A 23,490-nucleotide genomic window follows, 5' to 3' on the forward strand; every position below is an offset into this window, starting at 1 on the left:
TCGGAATGATAACCGGCAGTTCGCTGGGACGTCGCCTTCGCTGGGACGTCGCCTGGATTGCATCTGTCCATTCTCAGCAGTGTCATACCGGCACACAAGGTCTAGAGCTAAATTTTGCACGATGATGATCCGACAATGCCCATTTTATCTGGGATTTTTGTTCCTCATTTGGTACACTAAAAGAATGGTACTGACATGCCAAGGCAGAGTCTACTGTAGTGGAAGCTCAAAACTGCCACGAAGGAAAAGAGATGGACCGCAATCAACAAAGAAATTCTACAACTCGAGCTGCTTTTACACTGATCCGGAGATGAATTTTGATGCTCTCTTCCACTGAAAAGGGTCAGTTCCTTATAGAGAGTTCATCCTCGTGCATTTTAGTAGCTTGTTGAATGTGTAGACTTTGCCCGGCGATAACTTTGCCTTGACGGTAGCTCCTCTATAGTGTAATTGCCTAAAAGCATTGTAATCTTCTGACCAAAGACCTACTTCGTGCATCTCTTCTTCTTTCCAGCATATGTTGACCGTAACTCTACCTCTCGCCTTCAATCCTTTCACACAACCGTTGGGCCACTTATCCCGGGGAAGAGCGGGAAGCAAGTACAGGTCCTTCATGGTGCTCTGGACAAGCATCTCTGCAACTGCAGCGGAAAAGCTGATGAAGTAGAAAGAGTTAGTACAGCAAAATTGTCTCGAGGAGCAATACTAGATAATACTAAATGTCCGAGAATGTCAATATCTTTGTCGACATTCTACATTTTTCTCGAATCTAGCATCACAAATTCAAACAAGTTGCACATCCAGAGAACCCTAAGCTCTTAACACGTCAAAATGAATTTATCGTGTGCAGTTGGACCTATAGAAGCATACATGCTTACCCAAAATTTGCATCAATTTGAAATGGAGGGTGTGCTGTGAACAAATTGCTATATAGTCCTCCTTCAAAGCTGCCTTCATGATCTGGATCAACCAAGTTGAACAAGTGCTTCACCATCCTATATGCATGCTCACTATTATGGAGACGTGCCCAGAGAGCAATTTTCCACGTAGTTGACCATCCCGGGCCCTCCTCCCCTGTATTATATTTCAAAATATGAAGTGACGCCACTGCTTCACACTCAAGTACAATTATTCAGACCGTATGAAAATTCGTACACAATTTTTGCATATTGATTGGACCTACTTCTTCAATTTATGTCTGAAAGACCCTTCTCTAACGTACCATTTTCTCATAAATAGACGAAAACACATCAAGCAAATAGGTCATACTATCAAACCTCTTTTATAGAGGGTATAATCTGCGGCTCTGCAAAGGTCTGGAGTTTCCTCAACACTTATCGTGTGTCCTGGAAATAGACCGAAAAGATGCGACACGTGTCTGTGATGGACATCAGGATCTTCAAAATCCTCCGCCTACCAAATTACAGAAAAATCCTCAGGCCACAGAGATAAGGCTCCAGCATGCCTACACTACAGTATGTGAAAAAGATATGGTATGTACTAAAGAACTGACGTCATAGAACTTTACATACCCATTCCATGATGGAACCATCTCTTGCAATTTTTGTTGGTGGAAGCCCTTTTTGAGCCTCTTGGACTTTCAGAATTAGGGCATCGTCATTCTTTCCCAATATCTGTGCATAAAGATTAACAAGGATATGACTAGAGAACACATAAAGATAACAAATCAGCAGTGTCTGGCTATAGCATAACAGAGTCACCTTGGCAGCAGCAACAATTGCCGGAAACACTTCTTTAATGATGGCCATGTCCATAGTTGTTGAGTAGCTCACGCTAGCAGGTTTGCCATCTGGAGCAGTAAACATGTGCTCTGGAGAAGTTGAGGGGTTGGTTTCCAAGAAACCCCCCCGACCTTCAATCAACCAGTCCAACAGAAATGATGTACATCCTTCCAACAAAGGGTATGCCTTATTTTTCAGAAAATCCTAATGTTGCAGTAAGTATTAGCAACTCTTTAATTACTAGAGATTGAGATGAGCATGCATATGTGTGTTGCAACCGTCGCAACTCTCAAACATTTAGTACAGACAGACAAGCAATATCAAGGAGTGTGAAAAACCTTCATAATCATAAGCCTCTCACACATTCAAATCCCACAAATGAACAGCCCATGCCAACAACTTCCTCAAACCTTATATTTGAAGATGAGACCCTTACTTTGTCCATGGTATAGGCGTAATGCTCCCACAAATGTGTACAAAGCCATGCTCCACCCATAGGCCATAGAGCCCAAACTGCTTCACCTCGATCGGGTGATGTTTTTGCCCATATGTCAGACACTTGATGTGCAACCCAACCACTTGCCTCGTAATTAACCTCAATCATCCAATAAGCATAGACCAGATTACCCGAAAGAAAATGTTCATAACATTGATTAGAATGATTAAACAATTGGAGGCCATAGAGGCTCAAGCAGACTCTACTAGTAACATATAATTATTTATCAAGATTTCAACTACAGGGAAACCATCAACTAGAAAATTCTGTTATCACGATATAAATAGGTGCAATGACTTCTGAGTTCAATGTGTCTTCCTCCCACTTCCTCATTTAGGAAGGTACACTAGATTGCCAACAACATGGTCAAAAGCCACATATACTGTGCTGCCATGCAGCAATAGAATAGAATACTAGTCAACCTTGGCAAAATACAGTCAAACAGATCCCTTAGTCACATCAGCAAGGTATCACATAAAAATGATAATGAGGCTTTTCTTCCAGTGTTGACCTCTTAACATGACAGGTTCTGTGGCACTTTGTAAGTAATTGCAGAATATGCATGCCAGAAGTGAGAAAAGCAAAATAAAAACAAAGACTTCCTCCTTACCTTAGCTGTTTTACTTCCATTGACCGATAGTGAAGAAATGAAATCAAATAAGGGCTCCTGACATTCCTCGAGATTGCAAGAAAGTGAAGGCCAATAGTTCATTTGGAGATTAATGTTCAAGTGAGGAGCAGCACTGAGTGAAAGGATAGAAGTATAGTTACTAATACATATATCAGCATAATAAAGCTTTTATATACATGAAGCAGAAGTAATTGGCAAAATAGAGTGAGATGATAACGATGACAACGACGACAATGTCGATGATGAAAGTGATGCAGAATACAGAATAAAGTGACATACTCCCATGCTGGCTCGATATCTTTATTCCAAATACCCTGCAAGTTTGTCACTTGGGTTCCTGGCCGTGAGCTAGAAATAAGCAAGTATCGACCATATTGAAACAGAAGTTCAACCAAAGAAGGATCTTCGTCTGTCTGAAAAGATTTCACTCTCTCTGCAGTAGAAATGGTAGCACTTTTGTCCTTGATCGAGGAAACAGATGTGGAAGACAGGACTCTGTTTATTTCAAGAGACTTGTCCTTCGAGGCAGTTTGAGCACTCTTTGAAAGTTGCAAAGAAGCTCGATGGAAAAGACTCTGGTAGTCATTTAGATGGCGCAAGAGAAGATCAGAATATGACAAGTTCCTTATTGATTCCATAAATCTAATGGACTCAGAAGTAGGATCTCTGGGAGAATCTGAGGGCTTTGTGAATGGATCGTTAAATGAAGATGAAGCAACCAGAAGCAGGACAGCCCAATCTGAACCCTTAACCACCAACCTTTTGTCGTCCAGAACACTTATTGTCCCCTGGCCATCACTAATCAGCAGATGAAGAACTGCAGCAAATTGAATTCCCTCAGGGTTATCATTTGCATTCACTTTTGGAGCAGGCCTTTTACCAGGGCAATTTCCTTGCATTACTATTTCATCTTTTCCATCTACATATGTATGATGATGTAACTTGCTATCAAGAGAAACTGTAAACGAGACACATCCTGGCTTGTTTGCAGAAACCTTCATTACCACAACTTGATCAGGACAAGAAGCAAAATATTCCCTTGTGAATTCCACATCATTGACCGAATACTTTACAGTAACCGTAGCAGTGTCCAGATCTAGCTCTCTGTGGTATGTCTCTTCTGCATATGAACGATGGGAATCGTCAAAGTCAAGCTTAATGTCCCCGAGAAGTTGGTAGACCTTCAACAGCATCGTCAAAAGAATATAGTGAGTATATGCATGCCTCACTAAGGAAAAAGTACAAACTTCATTTCTAGACTAAGGCTCAGGCATTAGCCAGCTCCAACCCTTTAACAAACGAAGTTGGACCAGACTAGACAACATGACCAACGATACATTTTGTGGAATCGTCCTTGTACTAGGTTGGGCGAACCTTAAATGTGACGTAAAAATGAAATGTTTATTGCACAAATCACGGCACACTCAGTAGACAACAAAAGCATAAAAGGACAGTTAAATTAAGAAAGATCTGTACATCAGAAGGATGATCTGACAACTTCACTGCTGCTGCAGTTGCCTCAGCATATTGGCCCTCATCAACAAGCTTTCTGACTTCGGATAGTGCCACAGGAGCATTGGGATCAGCATAGTTGCCGGGAACTCCAGTCCAGAGCGTGTCCTCTGCATGAAGAAATGATGAGCACACGCACAGAGAGAATTTGAGTTTATTATGTCGTGGAGACGGTGAAGAACACCATGCTCAAAACTTAAGATCCAAATATCCTTTTTTTCCATCTTCCTCGATGCATCCCAGCAACAACATCTTGTTACTTTAAACTAGGGTCAGGCCTAGAGATCTTAATGGTCATTAATTTCATACAGCGTTGAGCAAAGCAACATCAATGCCCGGATGTTATTCTCAATACTTAAGTTCCTACTATCAATGTTTATTCATCTTCCTTGACACATCTCGGCAATAAAAGCCCGTTACTTGTAAAACTACAGGATGGCATGCCTATTAAAGATCAACGATAGAAAAACAGAGTCAAGCAAATTAAACATCAATGACAAAGCACTTAAAGTGCGGTAAACATTGCAGCAGAGGTTTCAGAAACAACTGACTGCAACTTCATCATGACTTTTATCAAAATACACCCCCACCCGAGTCCGCCATAAATAGAACCAAGGAAGTTGTGAACCCAGGCACTACGGCAACGAGCTCGGTCCACATCGGCTGTGGCCTGTGAATTCTGCATAGTAACAACACAATAATCCGCAAATGCGCCTCCACAAGCAATATTGTCCCCTAAATTATGATCATCAGTGCGGGATAACCACACTACCAAATTATAATGTTGTTTAATGGGAACTCAGGATATTGTGAAACAACCACCCACTAACTGATCAAAACTTCAGCTTCCCAACTCTAAAACCTCCAAGAATAATTCTTCTAGTCCAGCAACCAACTAACAAATCCACAATCTTAAAAAGCCCAGAGATCCAAGATTTTCCTCTCCTACATTTTCAGCATTCAATTATCGCCATTCCCTATCTTTCACCGTCAGGCGACCAAGCAAGCAAGAACTTCAAGTCTCTGCATTCAAGTGCAAGAACTGCGAAAGAGTACCATTGAGCTGGAGAGTCTCCGAGGCGACGCCGCCCCAGATCATGGCTCCGAGCCGTCCATTCCCGATAGGAAAAGCATCGGTCCAGTGCGTCGCGGGCTCGCCCGAGGTTATCTTCAAGGGCCCGGAATCCTCTGCATCCGAACCCACCGAGAACCCACTCGGGCTCCAGTGATCTTTCTCCTTCGGCTTCGAAACCAGAACCCACCCCTCATCTTCCATCGCCATTACTGACAAAGAACCAAACAAGAAGAAAGAGAAACACCCAGGAGCTGAACCAGCGAGAGAGATGACAAAAATGACAACTTTCTGAGTCTTGAACCCGCGAAAATGCGCAGGCGGAAAGGGACAGGAAGAGCTGTTAGGTGAGTGAGTGAAAAGGGCGGTGGGCAGGGATAGAGTGGGGTCGACAGAGCAGAGCAAGGGATATGAATTCACGCGGCATTATTGCACAGTTGTCCCGTGGGTAGAAGAATGGACCCACAAGGCAAGCACGAGCATGTCCCGCTTCGGGTTTCCTTAAACTCTGCGTAACATTTCTGGAAATGGGCGATCACGGGAACCTCGAGAAAGATTTTCCGCTAATCAACCCGTTCGTCTTCCTCGCCTACGTTAGCGCGGCTGCGGGCGGTGCAAAGACGCGAACCTTTTTTCTCTTGCCCGGATCCGTCAAGCTCATTCTTCGATGTGGGGGTGTTTGGAGTTGCATGGTGGTAGAACAGGCAACGTGATTTCATTGTACGGACAGTTATGTCGGGCCATATCTTTGATTCGAAATGTCGGGCTCTGTCTGCTCATTTTTCCAGGCATGTCGGTTGCAACAGAAGAGGACCAGAAGCCCATATTCCAGACCCCATGGGGCTTTCTTGGGTTGCTGGCTTCACTAGCATGGGCTTTTCCAAGTGAACAGTGTGCTGCCAATCTAACCCATTGCAGAAAATTTGATGAGACGATAAAATAGGAATTTCACCATGTTTGCGCATTCTCTTGAGATAATATGGAAACCATGGGCCTATGCGGTCCGCTAATTGCTTTATATGTAATGGACAAGGAGTCTACCACATCCGATGAGGACTTAATCAGATGTCAAATTATGTCAAACACACCTTAACTTTATAAAAAGAACGTCTGTTCAAAAAGTGATGAAGAAGCCGAAGCTGGCTTATATGGGCAGATCGTTCGCAATTTCGCGCTTCAAGCCTTGTGAGCTCAAGTAGGCACCAGGCCCTTAATGGGGTCAAATTGTTAGTTTTAATGTCAAATTCGTGAATGTACATCATTCACAAGTTCTGAAGCTTGGATTTTATAATCTAAAAGTATTAAGCAAAAGATAGATGATAATATCCTACATGGTTACATACTACAGTTAACTGAAGAGAGGATAGTAATTCATACATAGAAGGACCATCGTAAGGTCATTAAACTTGTCATTACACCGTTCATATTAGTCAACAGGCCTATGCCAAACAGCTACTCGATTCTATTCTTCAGAAAGCAACCAAAACACTCAGTTTTACTTCTAGTTTCACTTCCATGCCCTCTCGCTTTACTCGAGGTAGAACAAAGAACCCCGTCTTTCAGGCCCGTGGGCTTTTCTATACTACAGACCTCAGGATGAGCTTTTCAAACGAAAGGGGGATGCAAAAGGGTGTGCATCCCTTGATATTTGCAATCTCAGACATATCATAAACGAAGACTGTGCAACCGGTTTTTTCTACCCAAGAACCGGACTGAACCAACCATGGAAACAGATTCAGTTCTCGGGTTCCAATAAAAACAGGTCCGATTTCTATTATTGAAAATTCGGAAACAAGTCTGGTTCCAAAATTTTCAGTCGGTTCCGAGGTAAATATGTTAGGTTCAAATTTCTAAAAACTAGGAACCGATTCTAACACTAGAACTTACCTACTTGGAACCGATCGTCCCTTTCATAAACCAATGGACTTGTATGAAAAATGAAAAGTTACACATGTAATTACACAGTCAATATCAGCCAAGGCACAAGACTATACCCAAGCCAAAGCAGCTGAGCAAAAAGACAGCTGCTCGTGACTCTGTTCTTCACAATCACAAAACAACAAAAAACACCCTAATTTTTCCTTCCACTTCTTTTTTCTTCTTTTCCCACTTCCACGCCCTATCATTTCATTAGTACTGTTCCTTTCTTCACCCCCAAGAAGTGGAAAATGTACTATCTTTTGCACTTGGACTGTTTCTCTCTTTACCTACCTTTTTATGCTAAGTTTTGTCACGTCTTTCCTTGGCCTCTTTCCTTCAAAATGTCAAGGCAAGCAGAGTCCCATCACTCCTCTTCAAAAGTACCCTAGCTTTGCCCTAAAACTTGGAAATTGAAGCTGGCCAATTCTCTCTTTTACTCTTTGGTGGAAGAAGAAGAAAAGCTGGTGGCCATTGAAGGTGACCAAAGATCAGCTCCATTATTGCTGCTTTGCAAGTGATAGGTGCATGCCATGGGAACTAAGCACAGTCCTCTGCTCCTCAGGTCCCTTCTTGATCCTTCTGGTCCACCGTTTTCTCCAACCTTCTAATAAATTTCATGGTGAGAAAAAGAAAAATTTAGTTGAAGCACAACCTTTGAGACATTGGAACCATTTTCATCCATTGGAGATGCGATATCAATACAATCAAACCGTATGCAGCTTCGATTACTCATCATATTGTTAAAACACGATACACTATAAATTGTTATGTCCCCCAAACCCTCGCCATTCTCAGTTCAACCGGCCTTAATTTGGTTGAACGAGCTATATAATTTTGCTACAGCGAAATGGTGAGCCAAACTGGCAACTCCCAATTGAAATTTTGTTCCTTTTTCCACAAGGAATGTTGCACCCCTGTTAATTTTCTCATAAGAAAGGTGATCTGTGTGACCTATTGTTGTTCAAAGGCAGACTGTGAATGGGCCCAGGCCATCATTGACCCACGCGGCCTGTGACCAGGTCGCTGGTCTACAGGTTCTGGGCATACCTAGCACGGGTGGTACAACTCTCAAGTCAAACTGTCAAACATGCAGTCTAATGCTCTTACAAAAATTGAGCCTTAAACAAAGTTTAGTCCCATAAATTTGTAATAGAGATCCAAGTCACATGCGAAACCGAACATAAATTTCTCCTACCCGGTTATAATGGCTCTTTTTTCTCCCGAAAGATTGCTTGCGAGTGATATAGATGTTGTATTTATATCTGAATTTAGGATAGGACACGCAAACAGAAGCAGAGAGAGAAATCAGAAACTTACAGAGAGGTGGGTTGGTGTGGGAGGCTGGTGGAGGTAAGGAGAGCACAGGACCTGAACCTGCTCATGCAGGAACTTGATATATCCCATCGCTTCGTGCAGCACTGACGCCGTATCTGTCTGCACATTTTCCAGTTCCCCACGAAACAAAACGATAATAATGAATCACTGTTCAATTTCCCATATTTTGTATCTTTTGGTTTTTATCTGCTCGTGTGAGGATTAATTGCGTCATTAGATATTCAAGAAAAATTTAAAAAGTTTCACCTTTCCGAAGGGTGAAACCAGCTGCTGCAGCGTCAGGATTCGCTCCCCAAGCTTCTCTCTCCTCCCCTGTTGTTCGAAACAGAGCCTTTATTGATTCCCCAAAGAGAAAAGAAAGAGAACTTCATTAATTTGGTACATGCAAATGCTGCTTATGTTAATCTGACCTTTGGAAGAGCATTTGAAGAAGGGCTCTGAATTTTGCTCTTTTTACTAGTTTTTCGGATTTGGACATCATCCGTGGAAGTTACTAACGATTCTTGACAAGACCCTCCTCTCTTCTTCTGCTTGTTCAAAGAATCCCCACACATGAAAAGGCAGAACATTTGAGTAGAGCACAAGATGAACTCAATATGCACGATGATGTCTTGTTTGAGGAATGCAAACTTGCTTACACTTGGTTTGGGAAGTGCGCTGAAGCTTGTGCTTTTCGCGCAGGAAGGAGGAGGAGGAGTGCATGCGACCGTGGCTTGTTGGTTCTGATGGAAAAGCAGAGCTGGGCCTTGCTGTTCAGCTTCGTCTCTCCCGAAACAGAGCATCTGAGGAGACTTCTTGTCCTTTGGGAAGATGAAGCTCTGGTTCTCCATGGCGGGCTCAACAACCTCCACCTCATTCGCCAGCAGCAACTGACAGAAGCTTCCGCTCTCATTAACGTTGTCCTCTGCAAAATCCACTTCCTCCGCCATCATTAAGACCCCTTCACTGTTCAAAAATTGATTTTTTTTCCCTCGTGGGCTCACTCACGGGGGAGAGAGAGAAACAGAGACAGAGAGAGAGGGAGGGGACGTGGGAGAAAACAACGGAAGCTTCTTCTTCTTCTTCTTCTTCGTCCTTGGACTCCTTTTAATTCTAAATTCTTTCCGAGCGAGCGAAAGTGAAAAACATAGGTGTCAATGGTTAAAGACGGTACGTGGTGAAATCGGAAAACGGAAGGGCAACGATGGGTTTTCCGAGGAGGAGGGAGGGAGGGAGGGAGGGGGGTTTTGCTTCGGTAATCTGGCTTGAGATTGGATTTAGCGAGCGAGCTCAGTTCAGTCAAACCACCACCGCCCGGCCCGAGAAAACCGGAGTACACTGTGTTTTACAACATTTTGCACCCTCCAACGCAGTCTCTCTCTCTCTGTCGCAGCTCATCAGTCCTCTCTCTCCTGAACCAGGACGAGAAAAATTGAAACGCTGTTCACTGACCAGTCGCTGTACTTCTCTACTTCAAACCTGACTGCGCTGACACAACATGAATTATTGCTTTGCTTGGCCTGGACTGGGTCGGACTTTGATCATGGAAATAGATTGAGACTAGCGTTTGTGAAGGACCCTTTTTGTCTTTCGTTTGTACTTTCCAAACTGTGGGGGGCAATTTCGACCGAAAGTAAAAGTTCTAGGGACAGAAGTTTCTCACTCACGAGCAGAGGACAGGTTCTCGAGTAGCGGGTACTGTACTGTCTTCTTCTTCAACCGATGAAATCGGCCCTTTCATGGGCCGGGGTCCACAGCCTGCTGCCCAGGATATCAGTTCGGGCCCCTGCTTTTGTTCTCCTGACAATAAAAATCAAAGCTTGATCCTTGGGGGATCGGGGTGACGCAGAGAGAGAGAGAGAGAGAGGAGAATTGGGTTCCCGACATTTGTTTCATCGCACGTTGCGCCTTCCGACTCCTCGTTGAGATGTTGGTGACACTCCTGGTTCAGCGTGTCCGTCCGTCCTTCCCTCCTATGTTCGACATCAGAACAACCCAGAGCCTTCCCCTGTTAGTTTATTGCATCAACTGAACATAAACCAAGTTGCTATCATTAGTTTACGATGATCTGGATGCTATCATTCACCACAACCAAGAGGTTGCTAGTAAGCCAGCCCATGTATCTACTTCAGCTGGCTTATTTGGGAGGCTCCAAGCGTTTTGACTACTCACTATGCTTCTATCTATTTTTAAAAGTATCCTTGGAGCAGTCGATGAACATCGAACAGGCTAATTTCATTTTTCGCAAGCGGAAAAAAAAAGTGAGCTCTCTCAAGGAAGTACTTTCGCATCTACGAAAGGGGTATCTGCAGGTATTTTATCTGTTAGAAATCTAAATAACTGAATACCTCACCTCGAGCTTCAGAAGAACTGGCCTAAGGAGCCTCATAATTATTAGCATCCAAAAGGTTATAATGACACACATGAGTCTCCATACTCAGTTTCTCACCAGTAGTATTGTTCCTAATTCATCTCAGCCATCCGACGCATAAAACCATCATGCATAAAACTGTCTCATTCCCCATTTCAAATTATTAAAATGCCCTAGGATTCAGGAGCGATGATCCTGAAGCATGTAATATTCGCTTGACAGATGGGGATACTACAGTCCCCCAGTTTGGTAAGAGACTCGGTACTAATATAATCGCACCGAGCATTTCACACAACATGACTGCCACATTTTCAATTGTCATTTAGATTCCAAAGAACCTTGTCGCAGAGTAACAACTCTAGAACCGTGGTCCTACATCTACCCCAAAGAGAAGCATGGTCCTATGAATTTCACGATACAAAGCAAACCCCATGCGTGTTGTAGGAGAGAAGAAGCCAACGGAACTATTGCCTTAAGTCCAGAAATTAGTTAACAGGATCAATCACAACTCAAAGACAGAGAGAACAGATTCTCACATATCACATTTCTAGCCCTCTTGCTCTTCATCTGTAAATGGCAAATGCCTACTAGCTGAAAAAAGAAGAAGCACGATATGCATCATCCAATAAGTTCCATAGTTCCTAGCCTCTAAAGAACAAGGCAACACAAGTACCGCTGATTACTGATGTCTGCCATGTCCAAATCGAAACTACTCATCACACAGTTCCCCGTTTCACTTAGCATTCCAAAAGATCCTTGTAAAGAGTAGTATAACCACAGACAATAGACAGCCACGAATGCTTTAGGAGTGCCATGGTTATCTTGGCCACTCCTCCCTCCACTCTAGCAAACATCCAGAGCTCACAATGGCAAAGAAAGAGAAAGGCAAAGCAACACGAGAGACCCCATAATTGTGCATACATCAATCTAAAACCTACTGAGCAGAACACAGGGATTTGTTTACCTTGCCGCTTGGCCCGTAAGTCGCACGTGCTCAATCGCGCAAAAGATCACGAGGCAGAGAACAACCATCAAGATAAAGAGACATTACAGTAGCAGAGAACAATACGAAACAAATGCAGCCAGAGAATAAGTTGTCATATAAGGCAGTTATGGAAGCCGGTATGGCGATTGACACTGCTTTTTTCCCCTTTAACAACAGCATTCTTTATTTCTTATCCTTGACATTGTTAACAATTCATTATCTAGCTAGCTCTCGACAGACCTGACAAAACTTTATCGCAAAGTATCAAAATTTGCATCCACCGAGGCATGATAACCACGGCTTTTCAAATCCAAACATCACCTCGGCTCTATCGACCGCAAAACACTACATGAGCTCTCCAATCGCCGCGTTCGCGAGCATCGATCAACTCGCACAATAACACGGACTGGTTAGCAAATGAACGTACTTGATTCATCAACCGAAGCAGATCTCCCTGAGCCTATGCGCAGCAGATTCCTCCACCGAGTACTGCACGCAGAAGGGACAAAGAATAAGGATGACAAGACGAGCGGAACCCTAAATCAAGCGACCCAACAGAATCAACAAACAGCGTAAATCCACGGCATAAAGTGAAAGGGAGAGCGCGCATTTCATGCCTTGTTGAGGACCCAGATCGAGTGGTCGTAAGCTCGGCGGAAGAGCTCGTCCAGGGCCTTGGGGTCGCCGGCGTCGACTTCTCGGTAGTTGACGAAGTTCTCGCGGGCGTACTTGGCGTAGTAAGGCCGCGTGTCCTCGGGTAACCGCCGCACGAGCCTCAGCACTTCGCCGTACACTCTCAGCGCTTTCTCCATCGCCTTCCCTCTTCCCCGAACAGCGGTCGCCGCCGAGTTGCAGGGCGCTCGTTCGTTCTCTTCCCCAGTTGAAAAATGACACGGACAATCCCGAATTTCGGTCGATCGCGCAATATTATTTTTAAATTTTTAATTTATTCAATATAATTTCTTAACTTTAATTTAATGTGTAATATGATTCATGAACTTTTAATTTGTTCGATATCGTCTTTAAACTTTTGATATATGTTCAATTTTTTTTTGTCGGAGTATATGTTCAATTTAGTCTTTGAGGATTACGACGAACATTTGGAGACTAGGGATATCAAACGGGTGGATCGGGTCGGATCGAAAATGATCGACCCATATTAACCTGTTTTGATCCATATTCATGTAGTATAAATGTAATGACACATACTCGACCCAACCCATATCTGACCTATACCCAACTTGATCCGTATTCTAAAACACTTTAAAATCCAATTTTAAAAAACTTGTTTCTTATAATATTTACAGGGTTAATTCTAAAAAAAAGCACCAATTTTAGATCGAGGGACAATCCTGGCCATAACTTTTTTTTGTCCCATAAAAAAGCACTAACTTTAGGTCGAGGGACAATTCTAGTACGAACTTTTTTTTGTCTCCTAAAAAAACACAAACTTTAGGTCGAGTGACAATTCTTACCCAAACTTTTTTTTGCTTGTAAAAAAATACCAACTTTCACTTAAATCTCAAATCTGGCCCCCATTGACTTAAAACCATTGATTATCCAACTTGATTATTCCACCTTAGCAATAAATCCACGTGACTTGCTGACTAGATTTAAAACACCATTCATTGTCTTATTCTCTGAGCCACAGCGTGAAGAATAACGGTGAAACTGTTCGTCTTCTTCACTTCACCGACAAGTCAGAAATATCTCCAGATTGAATTTCTTTGGCCAGACTTCGTCGTTTTGTCATAAACTGAAATTGTAGACCACTGTCCGTTGACAGAAGTCATGGATGAGATTCACTAGGCTCACCACCATAATCTTTTTTCTCAAACAAGGGTGACGTCATACAGAAAAGTCAATGAGGGGCCAGATTTGGGATTAAGGTGAAAGTTTGTGATTTTTTATGAGACAAAAAATAGTTGGGGCTAGAATTATCACTCGACCTAAAGTTGGTGTTTTTTTATAGGGCAAAAAAAAGTTCGGGCCATAACTGTCTCTCGACCTAAAGTTAGTGCTTTTTTACGAGACAAAAAAAAGTTGAGGTTAAAATTGTCCCTCGACCTAAAGTTTGTGCTTTTTTTTTAAAATTAACCCAATATTTACATTGCTAAAATGCTTCAATGCAATATAAAATAAGTGAATAATTTTTATAATTAAAAAAAATAAGATTTTTATATTTTTATATATCTTTATTTTCTTTTTCTTTTTTTATTTTTTAAATGAAAAATTTTAATTATTTTTTTTCTTTTTCTTTTTCCTTCTTCTTAAAAAAAGGAAAAAACGAAAAAGAAAATAATTTAAAATTTGATTTAAAAAAAATAAATTATAAGTTAATAACTTAAATTGATCAAATATGGGCTGAATATGGGTTTAAAACCTATATTCAGCCCACATTTGGCCCATATAAACTTGGGCAAATATTATAATTTAAAAATAAATTAAATATTCATGAATAATATTATATATAAAGCCAAAATTTAGTAACTGTATCATTTCCCGCACGACAATGCCGAGAAGCTCTCTGGCCCGCCCGTTAACGAAGAACAAAGAAGCCACCATCGTCAGTCGACCATCTTCTGTACGGGATACTTTGCCCTATAAATAAACGACACCCGCCATTTGCCGCTTCATTTGAAATCACGTCGCGGAGCTGAAATTCTCTCGAAGCTGTCTCGGCAATCTTCCCGAATACCTGAAGAAGACGATGAGCTCCAACACGACCCGGCCTGCGAATTCCGGCGACGGGTCGAAGCGAGGCCGCGACAGTTCCGCCGGTTCGGCGAACCCTCGGAGCCGCAGCGACGGCAGTGGCAGTGGCAGTGGCCGTGGCCGAGGGAGCAACAAGAGGGCGACGAGGACGACGACGAAGAAGGAGGAGGAGAAGAGCAGCAAGCAGAAAACTTTAGGCATGGCCTGGGGCGCCAATTCTCTCTCCTCCTCGCGATCCTCCTTCCGCAGTTCTCCTTTCTCCAATTTCGGCAGGTCAGTCTCGCCAAAAAGCATTCTGAAAATGGACAAGGTTTCGTTGTCGCGGCGTGTGCTTCGTTGATGTTGTGTCGGGCGCCCCTCATGTCATGATCATGCATCTTTGTCCCGGGGAATTGCCATTCATTCACATACTCGCCGAATTTTCGAAGGGGCCGGAGTATGTTGATTACGTTAGACGTAGTGGCGTTGCAACATCTCAGATAAACAGACGAGTGTCTGCTAGTTCTAGAATTTAGGGTTTCTGAACATTTAAGGTGCATTGCTCGGGTAATTTTAACATTCTTGGTCTTTCGTCACAACATTTCGAACACTAAAGGATCTCAGAGAATGCTGGGTCGATTTTCTTGAATAGCTATATGGAAGTAATAAGATCGTTGGAGCAGGCTATGATCTTTAAACCATAAAGTGAAAAAACATAGAAAAGATAGTCGAAGCATAAATGGTAATCAGTAGAGTTTCAAATGAATGTCCAATTTTATCTGGTTCCACAGTAAGTAGTGTTCTGTGCTAAATCAGGGCATGACACCTGGTTTTGTACCTTGAAGAGAAGAACTGAACAAGATTTTTGTTCTCCCCATCTATTTTTTTTTTTCAAAAATTGGAGTATATACCACTAATGTAATGAGGACTTCACATGAGTGGTCCAATCCACCTTTAATTTAAAGGGTTTTAACTTTTCCACTCTTTCACTAACCATCAAATCACTGATGAATTAAGCCACTTGTGGAAACTTTTTTTTTTTATGGTCAATGTATGCTATAATTGCCTTTTTTCCGTAGACTCTTGACATTTTTTTAAATGTTTGCCGCCTTGTGTATAATTATTTTCATTTGACCAGAATAAGTTTGTGAGCATTAAAATTAAGACCCTTTATATCGAGGTTTCTGAAAATATGTGTGTAGTTACATGGTCGAGAAGAATAGGAAACTTCAGGAGCAGTTCCGTGCAGAAGCTTCAACTTCTTCTCACAGCGATTCGAGTTCTTTGAAAGCTATATTTCATGGAGTTTCTATTTTCGTGGATGGTTTCACTGTTCCTTCCAGTCAGGTCTGATATCTGAACTTCATTATCATCTTTTCTATTTCATGGAGCTTCTTTTTTCAGGCTCATAGAAATCTAGAATTAAAACTTGATTAAAAGGTGGATATATATCAGCAGTTGGTCGCCATATTGAGGAATCTTCTCTCTTCTCAGTTAACATTTGAAGTAATATTTTATGAGTCGACTATTCAGATGTTGGTATTGTCATTTATGTGGAGCTTTCTATTAGGAATTGCGAGGCTATATGTTGAAGTATGGTGGAAGATTTGAGAACTACTTCTCCAGGCATCATGTTACACATATCATTTGCAGTAACCTTCCTGACAGTAAAATAAAGAATTTGAGGTGGCTCCTCCATTTCTTAGTCTCTTCGTATGCAGTATGGTAGAGAGAATTTTTACCCATATAACAGTTGTATTCGGTTGCAAATCAGGTCCTTTAGTGGTGGACTTCCAGTTGTGAAACCAAAGTGGATAGCGGATTCTGTTGCAGCTAACAAACTGTTAAGTTGTAAGTGTTTGACCAGCAGCATTGAGTTGTCTTTATTTGCAATTCTCTTAGTTGCGGTGCATGGCCTGTACGTTGTTGCATTAATCGCGGGGATCTAGGAACCGCCAGAGTTGAGTAGGAGAGCTCATATGTGGGTTCAGCTAAGATCACTCTTTTCACTTTTTTATCTGTTACCCAGTTAGCAGCTTTCTCGTAAAGATCTTATTAAAAACTCTTATTGTGTCATAATTTTCATTCTCTAGACTTGAGTATAGATCAACATTACTCATAATTGATCTTTCTGCTTATGCTGCAGGGCTTCCTTACCAGCTTGACCAGCTTGCAGATAATCAGCCAAAGTTGTCATCATTCTTTGCTACTAAAGATGACAAGCTGTCTAATGATTTTTTGACCAACGCTGTTTGTCAGTTGCATGATATTGGGGATTCATCTTCAAAAGGTCCAACTTTGAAGGACATTAGTTCATCTGAAGTGGGTCAATCAACAGAATACGGAAGTTTACTCAGTGAAGAGTTAGGCAAGGAGAATGCAGATGTTTCGGTGATTACAAAATCAATTAATTGCACCGGAGAATGTCCGGGAAGTTGTAGGACCGAATCAATTGACATGGATAAAGAAGAAATGGGAATATTCAGGGAAGAACTTAAAGACAGTCTCAGTGAACCTAACGCTTCAGCTGGCAATCACCCCTTAGACAGAACAAGAACGTGGAGTTTACCAACTTCTGGAGTCATGAAACATCCTAATAAGGGCCATTCAACTGTAGAGGATCCTAATTTTGTAGAGAATTATTTCAAGGTGTTGTTTTAGGTGCTCTGTCGTCTTATTATTGTCATGCTGCGCCTTCTGTACAAAATCATACCCAGTTCATTGTTTTTGTGGACTGGATTTACTTTTAGCTTGCATTTCTCTTTGAATCTTTTGGCTCTTTCTTTGGCAAAGAGTGATACTTGCAAAGTCATAGAAGATGCCAAAATCTGGTTGAATTCAGTAATTTTTGTCTGAAATATATGGAAAGTAATTTTTTCAATGCTTGTGGTTATACCATCACATGGTAGTGCTTTACCTTCTGTGTGACTATTTCTTAGTTATTTGAGCTGTTTAGAAAGCAATTGCTTCTGCTGAATTCCCTCGCCAATGTCTATTGTCACAAATACAGTTATTTCCAGTTCACTGCTGTTATATATTTGTTAAATTAAGGTTTGATAAAATTCTGCTCAATGAAAATCTTGATTTTAGTGCACTGTCTTCAACTCTAATAAAAAGTTTCATTTTCTGATCCTGCCGTTTGCAGAACCATGAATCAGTGTTCACTTTTTATTGATGTTTGAGCAATTTTTTGATTAAATATGTCTACTGCCTAATTTAGCGAATGAACTCTTTTGATTTTCACATAATTGCTATTTGGTGTTTCAGAGTTCGAGATTACATTTCATAGGAACATGGAGACATAGGTATCGCAAGCGGTTTCCTAGTTCTCTCAACCGGGTTAAGTGCACAAGCTTTGATCTTAAAGCATCGGATGATTCTAAAAAGACATGCGTCATCCATGTTGACATGGTAATTTTCTCCTGTAGCTCTAGAAACATGTATCATCCTATTGGAGATGCAATGATTTCACTTAGTTGAGATGGTTGTTCGCTGGATAGTTTATGCGGACTCCTTTTAAGTAATTGTTTCTCGTTAGTACATACAGCATTAGCATGTCAATGATTGTCTTGTGCTGCTTCAGGATTGCTTCTTCGTTTCAGTGGTCATCAGGAGCCTTCCTGAATTACATGATATACCTGTGGCTATATGCCACTCAGACAATCCAAAAGGCACTGCTGAAATTTCATCTGCAAATTATCCTGCTCGAGACTATGGTCTGTATTTGCTTATCTCTCTCAGCCATTGGTGGAATTTCTGGTATATTTTATGTGAGTGTTGAACCTCGTTTTCTAAAGGAATTAGGGCTGGTATGTTCGTCCGAGATGCCAAAGCACGTTGTCCTCATCTCGTCATTTTTCCATACAACTTTGAAGCTTACACAGAGGTAACTCATCCTTGTTTCATTAGTTATTCTTTTGTGAGGGCTTAGAGATGAAGTCCCTTTAGTTTGTGTAAATTTTATTTGGACATTATTTTTGGCAATTTACAGGTGGCTGATAAGTTCTACAGCATATTGCATAAGCACTGCACAACAGTGCAGGTTTGACCCATGGCAGCTTCTATTTACAGATTCCTTTACAGTAATTTTGGTAACTACTGCAACTGGTTTTGCAGGCAGTGAGCTGTGACGAAGCATTTTTAGATGTCGCAGATTCAGAAGTGGAAGATCCTCAGCTTCTGGCTTCTATAATAAGAAGAGAGGTTTTTGAGACCACTGGATGCACTGCAAGTGCTGGTATAGCTGGGAATATGCTAATGGCTCGCCTAGCTACCAAGACTGCTAAGCCAAATGGTCAGTGCTACATCCCCTTAGAAAAGGTACAGTTTAATTAATAAGCAGGGTTTTTGGTTTACAGATATGCCAAGATACTTGCCTATTTTATTATCTGTCAAGTGCATGTTGTTATTCTTCGTTTTCTATATTATGTTCTCCATGAAGTTCATCTTTTCAAAAACCTCATCTAATTTGAAAGCCCTACATAATGGAAATTGCTCCAACTATTGAGGCTTTGGTTGACAATTTAAAGGGGACAGGGCATTTGTGGCAAGCATAACTCATGTTTCACACGTAGTGCATTATGTAGAAGTGCGATTTTTTTCTTTGAAAGATCTTAATTTAGTACATATAATTCTATTGAACAACTTGTTGGTCTCTTTAGAGTTGCACTTTGGTGGCAAGAGATGTTGAAATGCTGTAGTGGCACGAGATGTTCGATGCTTGAATGAGCTGTAGTTCATTAATAATCCCATGCAACATGTTTCTGCAGTCATGTTATTGTTTCCGCAAATCGTGCTGCTCGTGATCACATCTTTCTGAAAAAAGTGGATTTGTGGTATAAACAGTAACTTCAAGACATTGATAGAATTTGGAGGTGTCGTCTATTCCATATTAAGGATGAGTTTGCTTCTTATGGTGTTGAACAAATCAGTGTTTCTTAGCTAAGCCTCTATCTTCTATAGCGATTCCTTGTTATTATTTCTGTCGCTGTTTGGCCATTTATGTTGATATTCTGGAAGATAAAAAGTGGTTGAATATTTCAGGTGGATGAATATTTGTGCAAGCTTCCTATAAATGCACTTCCTGGAATAGGGCATGTTCTAGAGGATAAATTGAAGAAGCGAAATATATGGACTTGTGGACAGCTGCGTATGATGTCAAAGGTCTTATCGTTTGAACTGCTTCAAGCTCTTTATAATTTTATTGAGTACAAGTTGAAACAAAATTTCTCACAACTGATGCAACAAAGCAAATACATAGGGTTAGTTAACTTGCAGTGATACCTGGCAACGCCACCTTTTGTATATTAGGAAAATGAGAGGTCAAGCACCCACTTGTTACAACACCAGACAACTATTTGACTGGTCACAGATGTAAAGACCTGTTAAACCTGCAGATGTTTTCTCCACATCTATCATGATTCCTGATACATTTACCTGACTAGATGAACTACTAAGAAGGTAGAATATACGAGATTTCAATATTTAACGGGAACATTTTATGTAGACTTCTGGTAATCTAAACTGCTATCCAAAAAATTGATGCTGAATGTTTGAAGTACAATTACACTGACACTGTAGCCTTCAAATTATACGGGTAGTATTGCTTTTACCCAAATTTCTTGGCATTATAGGATTCTCTTCAGAAGGATTTTGGTGCGAAAACAGGGGAGATGTTGTGGAATTTCAGTAGAGGAGTGGACAACAGGATGGTCGGCACAATTCAGGTACACCGGTGAAATTTATCTACCGAATGAGTCGTCATGCTTGCTTTGCTCGTAGTTTCTGCTCCATATAAATTGATGTGTGCATGCATTGGATTTTGCTTGTACCTTGAAGCTAAAGCACATGTGATGTCTAAATAGAGGCCATTTCTATGTTATTTTAAACCAAAAGTGACCAATTAAACCAATCCACAGCTCAATCAGTTGACCTGCCAGTCATTCCTTACCAGAGTTTTTTTCCCATTCGGCCCCTAAATCATTGGTGGGAATTTGCCATATGCTTTCATTTTGTTTGTTGTATTCTGATAGTTTGGTACTCTTGTGGTCTGTGCTGGGTTATGGAGTCTTGAACTAAAATTTCCTTAAAATAAAGCCTATATTATGCTGAATAGGCTTTCGTGATCTTTCTCTTCTGGAAACAGTATCAGCTCCATTTCATAGTCAAGTGTCGAGCATTGTCAGTCTTGTTTAGATCAGTCTCTCTGTCTTTGCTTTTGATTAGTGAAGTAGTTTCATTTTCACTATTCTTATTTCTGAGTTGCAGGAAAGCAAGTCAATTGGTGCTGAAGTTAATTGGGGTGTGAGGTTCAAGGATGCAAAAGATGTTGGTTTCTCAACTATAGTACAGAAGCTTCGTCATTATTTTCTTTTGTTCCTTTTATCGGAATGCAATGTTGACTGACAAATTGGTTTATGCTGTTCCAGAGCAAATTGTTTCTTGTAAACCTTTGTAAAGAAGTCCATTTGAGGTTGCAGGGATGTGGAGTTCATGGGCGAAAGTTTACTCTTAAGGTATTTTAGCTAACTCTAGTCTACCTTGAATGCAGTTTTACTAGGGTCAGTTTTTTGGCCAAGAAAAAAGATGATCCAGCCTTCATTTGCTTTGTCATGTCTCATAAAATGGATGTACTGTGTGTAACTTTGATATAGATTAAGAAGAGAAGGAAGGATGCTGAAGAGCCTGCAAAATACATGGGTTGTGGAGATTGTGAAAACCTCAGCCACACAATAACGGTATCATGGGGCCGACACCATTTTATGCACCTTCTCCATAAAAATATATTTGCCTGCATGCAAAGTTCTTTGGTTTTCTACTTTTAGTTTCATATGTTTTGCTTCATAGAAAGGTTATGATTCCATTGATATTGGCTACAGGTTCCAGTTGCTACAGATGATATAGATGTTATTCAGAGGATAACAATGCAGCTCTTTGGATCATTTTATATAGGTGGACCTTGCCTCCTTTGGTTGACATAACGTACTTCTCAAATTTCTTTAAGAGTATTAGGATTGATCAGATTTGATTTTTCTAATTTCATATAGATGTCAAGGAGATTCGTGGGGTTGGCCTGCAAGTTTCCCGCCTTGAAAGTGCGGACGCTTCTAAACAAGGTTAACTTAAAAATGCCTGCACAAGCTTCTGTTACCGCTACTATCATAAAAATTATAATTTGAAGAAAGCATGTCGTTGATGACCTTTTCAATTTTTTTTTTTTTATGATCTTTTATGTGCCTCAAACTTGTATACGTACTACATACATCCAACCACATGCGTGCATATTGTCGTAATGTTAGTTCTTTCATTATTTCACCCTTCAAGTTTTCAGTGCCTTTGTGTTTTCCCTGAAGGACTCGAAAGAAATCAATTGAAGTCATGGCTTGCCTCTACCTCTGCAAATCGAGACATAGGTGACCATCCTTTCCTTTTTTTTTTCCTTTGAAACTTCTAGAAGTGGTGTTTCTTTGTCATTCTGGACAGAATGAGCAGCATTTCTGACTTCTACGACGGAACTTTTGTTTTGTTTAGTTTCCCTGTATCTCTTTTTTGTCCCCGGAAAAGCTAAGGTAATTGGTGGCCAATTAGAGATGGATCATTGGTTACACACAGTGAAAATGAAAATGTCTTTGTAAATTTGTTTCATTGAAATTTCTGCATGTTGTTCCTAAATTAGAGAATGCTTCCTGTAATCCATTTTCTCCTTTGTTCTGCCATATATTATTCATATTCTTTTTATATGGTAAGTTATTAGAAGTTGAATTCCTTGTGTAGTCACTTTTCTTATGATAGAAGTTACTGTAGTTTCTCTCTAGTTGCATCTTTCAGTTTATGTTTACCAGAAAAAGTGTTTTCACATTCCCTTGCGTCTCTTCTCATAATTTTAAGTTTAATTAAAGTATCATTCTTATTATTTGGGAAGTTACCTGTGACATATGTTACTTGGTTTCATATATGCTAATTTCTGATTGTCATTGTGGCAGGTTCAGAGGGCCAGAATGTGGATGGGGCTTCAAGTAATCTGTTTCCTCACTTAGCTCGGAATTCCAATCAAGTTGACAACAGTCCATCAGATTGTAAAGCTTCTTTGGATCGGTCTGTCACACGACCAGCTTTATGTCATCTAGATGTTGGAGTCATAGAGTCACTCCCACCGGAAGTCTTTTCTGAATTAAATGATGCTTATGGAGGGAAATTAGTTGCGTTTGTTTCTAAAGACAAGGGCAAGTCCAACAGCATAGGCGATGGTGAAGTCAGAGGGAGTTCTCCATCCATGCATTCACAGAAAGTAGTGAAAGGTTGGTGCCTTTCACGCATAAATTTATTGCTCGCTACTTTTAGTCTGGCTACTAACTAGATTTCTCAAGAAGGTGCAAGAGATGGAGCAGAGGTGTACTTTTCTGGTACCAATCATGTGGACAGATTTCAACAAGATCAACAGGTAAATAGATTCTGGATTTGTATGATGTAGATGCGTAACTTCGTATTTCTTGCTATTTGAAACAGTTTTTGGAATGGCTGTTTAATGAATAATTGCCCTATGCTTTGGGTTAAAGACTTTGGATAATTCTGAAGCTGCATTACTACTTTTTAAAGTGATTTTTAATTCTGTATTCTATAAAAAGGGAAAGTAGTTTTCCCAGATTTATGTCTAGTGCATCATATGTGTAGAAGTTTAGGAGAAATTGTTCTAACTTTTATTCTCCAGAAAGGGCTACGAAATTACATGAGGCCTCCGGCCTTTTATAGCTGCT

General features: G+C 40.9%; 4 protein-coding genes across 6 annotated transcripts; 1 reads left to right on the forward strand and 3 right to left on the reverse strand.

Annotated features, from left to right (window-relative positions):
- Nucleotides 1–125: 125 nt before the first annotated feature.
- On the reverse strand, nucleotides 126–5,990 carry LOC115692744 (alpha-L-fucosidase 2). 2 transcript variants are annotated; one of them, XM_030619703.2, is made up of 10 exons: nucleotides 5,438–5,988; nucleotides 4,346–4,491; nucleotides 3,149–4,050; nucleotides 2,849–2,981; nucleotides 2,179–2,337; nucleotides 1,722–1,946; nucleotides 1,533–1,634; nucleotides 1,278–1,413; nucleotides 879–1,074; nucleotides 126–655 (listed from the first exon to the last, which is right to left on the reverse strand). In XM_030619703.2, the coding sequence occupies exons 1-10, from the start codon at nucleotides 5,661–5,663 to the stop codon at nucleotides 352–354; spliced, it is 2,529 nt and encodes an 842-aa protein (XP_030475563.1). In that variant the 5' UTR covers nucleotides 5,664–5,988; the 3' UTR covers nucleotides 126–351. The 2 variants fall into 2 exon arrangements, with proteins under 2 accessions (XP_030475563.1, XP_056160903.1); XM_056304928.1 differs by lacking the exon at nucleotides 2,179–2,337 and having other exon boundaries at nucleotides 5,438–5,990.
- Nucleotides 5,991–7,343: 1,353 nt separating this feature from the next.
- On the reverse strand, nucleotides 7,344–11,662 carry LOC115692711 (transcription factor bHLH154). Of its 2 annotated transcripts, XM_030619659.2 has the most exons (6): nucleotides 10,860–11,660; nucleotides 9,347–10,715; nucleotides 9,119–9,235; nucleotides 8,955–9,020; nucleotides 8,691–8,807; nucleotides 7,344–7,977 (listed from the first exon to the last, which is right to left on the reverse strand). In XM_030619659.2, exons 2-6 carry the CDS (start codon nucleotides 9,638–9,640, stop codon nucleotides 7,807–7,809), a joined length of 765 nt encoding a protein of 254 aa, XP_030475519.2. In that variant the 5' UTR covers nucleotides 9,641–10,715; nucleotides 10,860–11,660; the 3' UTR covers nucleotides 7,344–7,806. The 2 variants fall into 2 exon arrangements, with proteins under 2 accessions (XP_030475519.2, XP_030475520.2); XM_030619660.2 differs by having other exon boundaries at nucleotides 7,344–7,974; nucleotides 9,347–11,662.
- A 466-nt stretch (nucleotides 11,663–12,128) lies between these two features.
- On the reverse strand, nucleotides 12,129–12,943 carry LOC115692715 (LYR motif-containing protein At3g19508). Its single transcript, XM_030619664.2, has 2 exons — nucleotides 12,661–12,943; nucleotides 12,129–12,532 (listed from the first exon to the last, which is right to left on the reverse strand). The coding sequence occupies exons 1-2, from the start codon at nucleotides 12,853–12,855 to the stop codon at nucleotides 12,479–12,481; spliced, it is 249 nt and encodes an 82-aa protein (XP_030475524.2). The 5' UTR covers nucleotides 12,856–12,943; the 3' UTR covers nucleotides 12,129–12,478.
- A 1,620-nt stretch (nucleotides 12,944–14,563) lies between these two features.
- LOC115692713 (DNA repair protein REV1) lies at nucleotides 14,564–23,093 on the forward strand. Its single transcript, XM_030619662.2, has 19 exons — nucleotides 14,564–15,031; nucleotides 15,940–16,084; nucleotides 16,308–16,423; nucleotides 16,512–16,588; nucleotides 16,884–17,386; nucleotides 18,005–18,148; nucleotides 18,321–18,453; nucleotides 18,535–18,623; nucleotides 18,729–18,779; nucleotides 18,854–19,057; nucleotides 19,781–19,900; nucleotides 20,371–20,463; nucleotides 21,005–21,064; nucleotides 21,166–21,252; nucleotides 21,391–21,474; nucleotides 21,616–21,688; nucleotides 21,784–21,852; nucleotides 22,090–22,149; nucleotides 22,720–23,093. Exons 1-19 carry the CDS (start codon nucleotides 14,754–14,756, stop codon nucleotides 23,091–23,093), a joined length of 2,760 nt encoding a protein of 919 aa, XP_030475522.2. The 5' UTR covers nucleotides 14,564–14,753.
- Nucleotides 23,094–23,490: the final 397 nt, after the last annotated feature.

Source organism: Syzygium oleosum, unplaced genomic scaffold (assembly GCF_021117445.2).
Source record: "Syzygium oleosum isolate NSW1041296 unplaced genomic scaffold, Sole_v2.1 Sole_v2.33, whole genome shotgun sequence".
NCBI lineage: Eukaryota > Viridiplantae > Streptophyta > Magnoliopsida > Myrtales > Myrtaceae > Syzygium > Syzygium oleosum.

Bases quoted from the DNA above. Each gene is read 5' to 3' on its own strand.
- LOC115692744 (XM_030619703.2), bottom strand. From the start codon at position 5,663: ATGGCGATGGAAGATGAGGGGTGGGTTCTGGTTTCGAAGCCGAAGGAG. The intron at 2,982-3,148 runs GTATGTCACTTT...CCTTTCACTCAG, and splicing joins GATATCGAGCCAGCATGGGA to TGCTGCTCCTCACTTGAACA. The intron at 1,075-1,277 runs GTTTGATAGTAT...AATATAATACAG, and splicing joins TTATACCCTCTATAAAAGAG to GGGAGGAGGGCCCGGGATGG.
- LOC115692713 (XM_030619662.2), top strand. From the start codon at position 14,754: ATGAGCTCCAACACGACCCGGCCTGCGAATTCCGGCGACGGGTCGAAG. The intron at 18,780-18,853 runs GTTTGACCCATG...CTGGTTTTGCAG, and splicing joins AGCACTGCACAACAGTGCAG to GCAGTGAGCTGTGACGAAGC. The intron at 20,464-21,004 runs GTACACCGGTGA...TCTGAGTTGCAG, and splicing joins GGATGGTCGGCACAATTCAG to GAAAGCAAGTCAATTGGTGC.
- LOC115692711 (XM_030619659.2), bottom strand. From the start codon at position 9,640: ATGATGGCGGAGGAAGTGGATTTTGCAGAGGACAACGTTAATGAGAGC. The intron at 9,236-9,346 runs GTAAGCAAGTTT...TTGAACAAGCAG, and splicing joins GCGCACTTCCCAAACCAAGT to AAGAAGAGAGGAGGGTCTTG. The intron at 7,978-8,690 runs GTAAGTTTCTGA...GAAATTTATTAG, and splicing joins CCACACCAACCCACCTCTCT to AAGGTTGGAGAAAACGGTGG.
- LOC115692715 (XM_030619664.2), bottom strand. From the start codon at position 12,855: ATGGAGAAAGCGCTGAGAGTGTACGGCGAAGTGCTGAGGCTCGTGCGG. The intron at 12,533-12,660 runs GCATGAAATGCG...TTCTGCGTGCAG, and splicing joins CGATCTGGGTCCTCAACAAG to TACTCGGTGGAGGAATCTGC.